Genomic DNA, 8288 nt, shown 5'->3' on the forward strand with positions numbered 1-8288 from the left:
CGATACCCGGGGTGTGCAGAGCACAGATAGCCAATTGTGTAGCTTTATGTTTAACTTCAAATAAAAACAAACACATTTTTTAAAGGTTAACAGTGAGTTCCATTTTTAAATTTTCAAGACAAAACGTTATTTAAGATGAAGTTGTATAATGCCAAAATCTGTCAGATGGATAATTAGTCAAATGTCTCCACCAGATAATTCTATTGTTAAGCCACTGTGAAGTTCAGTCACACAATTGCATAGATAAGACCTGTTTCCTTTGTCTGACACGCATGCGAATTTTGAACTATTTTTTCCTCTCTCTCTTAAACAAACTTTGGTTATGGTTTTTCTAAACATTGCCTCAAGAACACATTCAAATAAACATAAAATAAAACGATGATGGTCAGGCAATCACTACCCAATATACAGTTAGGGTTGAGTTACAACATTTAGAGCATCAATTTCAATTCAATGCTGCAATAACATTTTACAATTCTACTGTGTCCGAGAGAGAGAGAGAAACCTTTCTATATCCTTCACGATTAACATTTCTTATTATTTTCACTTCCGAGAGATGTATCTGCTTTCTTGACCCTTTCCAGTCAGTTCATTGCTCTACAAACACATATCGTGTATGTTGTTCCTGATCCAAGTCGAAAGGAATAATTTAAAGTACTTTCAGTCATGCTTTGGCGTTGTGTTTCCATTTCTGTTACTCATCCTTGACTACCTCGGTCAGTTTGCTACACGGAACTTCTAAATACCAACAGTTTTCTTTCCAGAAACACCCGTCCCTAAATATTCAGATTACAAGGCGAGAGAATTCGAGTTAGAGAACAGCGACGTTGCTAAACACAGAGTTTAAAGTTAAAGGTAAGCTTATTTATAAACAGAACTTAAACCTATAATTTGCTGTTAGTCTGTCTGTCTGTCTATTTGTTTGTTAGCTACATATTGTAGTTGTAGCTTTATGTCCATATATACATATGTCTGTATATGTAAGCAAAAAGTATAAATAAAACAAGGCCAGTAATTGAAGGAGGCATCGCGTTCACCTAAGCGTAAAAATGGCCATACTCAGAATATTAAATATTCAGTACAGGAGCGGAATCAATTTCATACAGGCTTGTCTAGGCTTTAAAACAACGTTATAAATATACATGTGTGTGTATATATATATATATATATATATGTGCGTTTGTACATAATAAATAATGAATCTAACTATTCGGCGGATGCTTCTACTGTGCTTCAACTTTCAAATATTACATTATATTACCCGGGCAACAACGGGCTTGGGTGAAACTTTTGCACGTTCCTGTCAAAACTGTGGTTATTATTAATCACACAATTCATGCTCATGCATTTAAATTTACTTGATAAAAATATACATTCAGAAACTTACACTCTTACAGTATGGATAGTAATTTAAACCTATTATAAGTATATTCTAACATACAGATGGTTCCTAAAGGTTGGAAAAACTAAATACAATAACCTACACTGATAAGTAAAATTCGGTCGGTAAAGTCGGGAACCGTACTTACAAAACACATTGTTCAAACCTTTTCGATTGATATATTTGACCACGCCCAATGTCTCATAGATTAATTTACTCTAATCCTGCCAAAAAAGAATTTCAATTTGAGGACAGGCTGGTAGAAATCCTGATGAGTAATAAAAACCAATCGGGTATACACGCGCCCCATGCTTGGTATTGCTGGCGTACAAAAATATAGCTAATAAAAAAAAAGGTGTCATAGTTTAATTGACTCTAATCCTACCTAAAAGAATTTCAAGAAGGAACATAAGTATGAGCTAATACAAGCTGATTTACATTACTGCTGGGAACCAGTTCACATTTTACAGCCACGGCATAGCGGCTCATAGAATGGAGTTTTTTTTTCAAGTACAAACGTTTAACTCATAGTTCCATCTCTTGATCGATTTGAGATCTAATTATAGCCGCGGCTATTTAGGATTCCCTCTTTAAAACTTAAATGATATTATTTTGGATTATTATTTTAGTTTTATATAATAGTTTTTCTTTAAACAAAAACAAAAAACATATTGTCCATGTAACTCCTTCGCAGGGTGTGGATGGACCTTCACCAAAATTGGTATGGAGATTCATTAAGTCCATGCGGGGTACATACAAATTCTCAGTTCTGTATTTTGCGTTTTTTACAACTACTTCGCCCCCTATAAATAGATATTCACTAAATTTGGTATGGAGGTTCACTGGGTCCATGGGAGGTATATACACATTTTCAATTTTCTATTTTGTGTTTTCTAGTTTTTATGGGCATTTTTGTGATTTTTACAATAACATATAAGGGGAGCAGTTTTCATGTCCTAAGATAACCTTTCATTAATTATGAATTTATATAATTTCCGTCCAGGTTCATTTGGTCCACGCGGGGCTACATACAAATTTTCAGTTTTGCGGTTTTTATGCGCGTATTTTACAAGTATTTTGCGCCCCTGTAGAAGGATATTCACCAAATTTGGTATGGAGGTTCAATGGGTCCATGGGGAGATACATACAAATTTTCACTTTTGTATTTTGTGCTTTGCAGTTTTTATGTGCGTTTTTTAGAATAACATATAAGAGAAGAAACTTTTCATGTCCTAAGATAATCTTTCATTAATCATGAATTTACATAACTTCCGTCCACAGAGTAAGTACATTATGTACATGTGCGTTTTGTGAAACAGTTTTATCCATTGTGTATTGTTTAATTTTTTACTAATTAACAACACTTTGTTGCTTTAGCAACCATATAAACAAGTGATGTCTATCTCAACTCGAGGGCTTTATTTAGTGGCTGTGCTAGAAATATGCACAACGTTCTCAATAATTTTTCAATCTGTTTTTTTTCTTCTATCTTTTACTAAGACGACATTATTTCATCAACCGCTTCAGACGTAAGATCTAACTTATACTTTCATCTACGAGCATGCAATTCAAGGTGAGGCTCGCGAGACTATAACCTTTTTTTAATCTCGCCGACATAGACAAAGAAAGATAAGACAGCTCAGCCGCTGGGAACGCAGGAGTTAAAACTAAATATATATTCAGTACATACTACATTATGTGCAGAAGGGACGCGACCTATGTTTAATTTATATATATATACTACCACATATTGGAAAAATAAGAGCCTTCGTTAAAAAGTAAAAACATCTTTTCTGGAAACAACAGAATGGACAAGGAAAAAACCGGATCAGTTCTATACTATGCGCGTGCTAAGAAAAAAAACAAAAAAACCTTAGTGACGTCACGATATTAAGTCTAACGAGAATAAAATCCTCAAGGGGTATGAAAGCAATCACAAAAACGCTCAGAAGCAAGTTAGAATCAATATATGAACTGTTACAGGTGCTACCATCATAACAGATAGGTTTATGTTAGGGAAGATGTTTTCAGGAAGTGATTGAAAATAAGCGTTGTTAATGTGATAAAGTTTCAGTGTTAGATTCCTAAACTGTTATACAGCGCATGAAACAAAAACGATTGTATCGTGTCTTAAATATTTCCCTGTGAATTCGTTAAACATCTATATAGTGAACATTAACTTCAAACTAAAAAGTACTCGTCTTAAGTCGTATGTTATTGAATTATACACTTTCAAGTGGAATTTACAATACCACTGATTTTAAACTTCGTATTTAAGAATGAATTCAATATCATAAATAAATAAAAACATTCAAATACAATTTAAAATACAATAGAGTTCTAATCGTTATATTGTCTCGAGTCTTACTACACATCCTGGTAACTATAGCGACTCAAGTATTACTATACATCTTGGTAGATATACTGTTTCAAGTCTTACTATACAATGGTAGCTACATTGTCTTAAGCTTTACTATAAAGCCTGGTAGCTACACTGTTTCAAGACTTACTATACATACTGATCGCTACACTGTTTTAAGCCTTACTACACATCCTGATAGCTACACTTTCTCAAATCTTACTACAAATCCTGGTAGATATACTGTTTCAAGTCTTACTATACATCCTGGTAAATATACTATTTCAAGACTTATTAAACATCCTGGTATCTGTACTATTTCAAAACTTATTAAACATCCTGGTATTTATACTGTTTCATTACTTATTAAACATCCTGGTATTTGTACTATTTCAAAACTTATTAAACATCCTGGTATTTATACTGTTTCAATACTTATTAAACATCCTGGTATCTATATTATTTATTATACATTTTTCTACTTCGTCATAAGTTAATTCATGTCATGAAAACCAAAACAGGCTTTAAAGAATTATGTGTTAACAAACTGTGATGTAATTAACATAAGATCGTTTAAGTTGTTATGAAAATGGCCTCATTTCAACCTATTTATTTAATAAACTTCAGATACTGAAAGCGTTATTTTCATCATCTACAATTTATATTGTAAAGGTTATTACGTAAGTCACAGACAACGCGGAGGTTTGTGTAAAGTTTAGTTCACAGTGTTGCAGACAACTGAGGTGGCACGTGACTGTTAAGTTTATGAGAAATATATTAATAAAGTATTTGTAACCATATATGGCGATACAGGAATGGTGGATAGTAAGAGATTTATTGGAAGTGACAAATTGTCCAAAGTGATAAAGAGCTGACTAATATGGAGTTTTATTGCACAGCTACACAGGATTGGCTAGAAGTGTTACCTTCATTGTAAAAGTGGCCAATAGAATGAAGTAATACTAAATATATATATTGATAACTATTTCTGAGGGCACGAATGAGAGCTTGAGATGCCTCAGATGAGTTATTAGGTATTTTCCAAAGCTGTTTATAAACAATAGTCGAGAGCCTGAAGTGGCTTATGTATAATATTTATTGCAGTATAATCGAATGAATTATTGAAACGACGCGGGTAACGTTTAAACAAGTCAGTAGCTATGGGATGAACCAACACAAGAAATGTGTACTATTAGACTACGTTTATGATAACGTAACTGACGTAGGTACGAAAATCCATGATACAATCTCTTCCATAATAACCTCTTTACAACATCTGTACAAAGTTCAATCTAAGAGAATACTCTATCGCCAGAACAAACTTTTTTGTTTAACTCTGCCGGAAATAACGTAGAATTACAGCCTACGGAGCTGTGATAGGTACATACTTTGAGTCGCACCTTTCGACAAAAGTAGAAGTTAGTCTTATTTCCGTCCTCAGAAAGACCAATTACAACTGTGTAGTAGAAGATTTATTGTTGTTTCGTGCACACAATAACTAACGTTTTATCTGTAAAATGCCTATTTGATATATATATATACAGTTCAACTAGAACTATACGAGTACTACACATAGACAAGTCTTGGAAGTTTGCTTGCGCTGTATGTGAATTACTGAAGCTTATGTTGATTTATTTTCTTATGAAATATTACAAGTACCAATTGGACAGTCTGACCGAAAGTTACACACTAATCACAGAAAAGCAAAACGTGCATACTCGTAAAGAAACTATAAAATGTCAAACAAAAAATAACACAATTGTAGACTATATTAAGCGCGAGTCATTACTTCACACCAAACTATAACTTGTTAAAATCTCACACTTTTATGTAAAGAAACTGAATACATCTGTATATCAATAAGCATGAAATTACGTCACTTGTTTTTGCTTTAGAGGAAATCCACATTGAGCTATCTGTTGTGTCCATCGCGGGGACTCGAATCCCGGATTTAAGCTGTAATTCCGTAGACTTACTGCTGTTCCATCGGGGGATACGTCACCTGTCTGTTTGTAGCTAGGTAGAAAGCCTCAAACTACTGACACCACATAAACAGACGGAAACGTTTCATATTTTGTTGGGTATATGTTCAAACAATAATTTGTTGGGGAAGGAAGGGAAAATATATGGTACTTTTCTGTGTTATACACAGATGTGGAGCTCACAAAAAACGTAGAAAAAGCGAATAATGATACGATTCGATGTGTACAATCCTGTGATGATCCAAAACTCCCGTAAGAAAACAATAAGATATCATTTCGTGAAAAGGATCTTGTTACATTTCCTTAATCTAATCAGCACTATCCTGAGGACTTGTGCTTAGAGAACTTGTTAAATCCACTTTTCTTCTATTGATCTGAAAAGCAATTAGCCTAAAAGGAAAAATCACATGAAGTCGCTTCAAGACTTCACAACATTGTTCCGAAAATGGCAAATGAAAAAAACATAAAATATGATAACGGAAAGTTGCTATGTTGTCATTGAGAAAATCAAGTCAAATGGGACATTAATTCCAAAAGAAACATGTAGGAATACATCAGTTTTGAAAAAAAAAATGTGCCTAAAATACTAAATAAATCCAAAAAAGATTTCATAACTCACCAGAAAAGGTAACACAAAGACATTGCAAGATTGACGACCTAAAAATAAAAAAATCGCAAGAGCAGAAACTTTAAAACACTCCAGAAACAAAGGTTCACAAACCTATCTCATTCTGTGTCGGATTGTGTTCAATAATAAATGAAACCGGTAACCATAATACCAGAGTGTTCAAACATTCTTGAAACAATAATAAATGAAACCGGTAACCACAATACCAGTGTTCAAACATTCTTGAAACAATAATAAATGAAACTGGTAACCACAATACCAGAATGTTCAAACATTCTTGAAACAATAATAAATGAAACCGGTAACCACAATACCAGAGTGTTCAAACATTCTTGAAACAATAATAAATGAAACCGGTAACCACAATACCAGAGTGTTCAAACATTCTTGAAACAAGCGTCCAGAAAAACCGTGTATATGTTGACAGACATGCAGTGCAGATAACAGCATTCAGAATATATATCAACTCGACGAATAGAGTAATAAACACAGTTTAACTTTACAAAGGATGAGGACAAGAGAAGACATAAGTTGATAATGAGACTTTAATGGTGTAAAAGTGTTTTGTTAGTTTTCTCCCACGTAGTATATGACAATAACATGCAACATTTTGTTTTTTTATATTAAATCATATACTATTTAAAATACAGAAACTATCCCCTGAATATATAAATCTTTATATACAATGGTCAGAGGAGTGCGTACATTCGGCTTCATTCTTATACTTACACTTTAAATACTTGACATACTCTCTGTTTGAGAAGGACCCTGGAAATAATGTAAGACTCGTGAAGTCAGATATCATAACGTTTCAAAACACATTAATAAGATAAATAAATCAAAGCGTTAAACTTAGTGAGAAAGGTTACAGACCGGATTCACAGAAACCGGTATCTGTTTATTATTTTCATGAACCAAGTGCAGCAATAAACTGAATACGGCCATTTTTGGGTAATGACATATCATTTAAACTAATATAAGCTATGATCAGTCGTTGTATACATTATGAAAAAACTAATGGATCCAAATTCAAAACACACATGATCTACAGGTTGAGTAGTTCACTTAGGACATAAAGAGTTTGACATTCGCCAACCTTAAAAACTCAATACACATAACAGTTTACTATCTCGTTTAAATATAGAACATATACAACCTTCAAAACTCGATATACCTACCAGTTCATTAGCTCGCTTAAATATAGTACACACACAATCACAAATACAACAACCTTCAAAACTCGATATACCTACCAGTTTATTAGCTCGCTTTAATATAGTACACACACAATCACAAATACAACAACCTTCAAAACTCGATATACCTACCAGTTTATTAGCTTGCTTAAATATAGTACACACACAATCACAAATACAACAACCTTCAAAACTCGACACACCTATCAGTTTATCAGCTTGCTTAAATACAGAACATAAATAATCTTAAATACAACAACCTTACAAACTAAAAACCTCTACCAGTTTATCAGCTTGCTTAAATACAGAACATAAATAATCTTAAATACAATCTTACCAGTCTGTTAGTTTGCTTAAATATAGCGTATATTCAATCTTAAAAACAAACTACCTTTAAAAATTCAAAACACCTACCAGTTTATATCGCTTAAATATAGAACATACACAATCTTAAATAAAACAACCTTAACCTTACCAGTTTGTTAGTTCGCTTAAATATGACGTATATTAAATCCAACATTCAACCTTTACAAACTCATAATCACACCTTCCAATGCAGTAGCTCACTATCGTATAATATATATATATATATATATATATGTACAATCACACGTACAAGTTCTTCTTATAAACACAAAACCCACCTTACCAATAAATTAGCTCACTACTATTGTATAGTATATATATATATATATATATATATATATATACTACACGTACTAACTACTACGTAATAAACAAA

At 32.9% G+C, this 8288-nt stretch overlaps 1 protein-coding gene across 6 annotated transcripts in view; it reads right to left on the reverse strand.

Annotated features, from left to right (window-relative positions):
• Positions 1-8288, reverse strand: part of LOC106464407 (tyrosine-protein phosphatase Lar-like) — a 129545-nt gene that overhangs the window by 69514 nt on the left and 51743 nt on the right. For 5 of the 6 annotated variants that reach the window (XM_022392101.1, XM_022392099.1, XM_022392100.1 and 2 more), the window contains exon 2: positions 7080-7118. The exons of the other annotated variant lie outside the window; for it this stretch is intronic. In XM_022392101.1, the coding sequence (XP_022247809.1) occupies positions 7080-7118 (39 nt within the window). The remainder of the gene's footprint in view (positions 1-7079; positions 7119-8288) is intronic. 6 annotated transcript variants of the gene reach the window in all.

The sequence above is a fragment of the Limulus polyphemus genome, unplaced genomic scaffold (assembly GCF_000517525.1).
Source record: "Limulus polyphemus unplaced genomic scaffold, Limulus_polyphemus-2.1.2 Scaffold1641, whole genome shotgun sequence".
Classification (NCBI taxonomy): domain Eukaryota; kingdom Metazoa; phylum Arthropoda; class Merostomata; order Xiphosura; family Limulidae; genus Limulus; species Limulus polyphemus.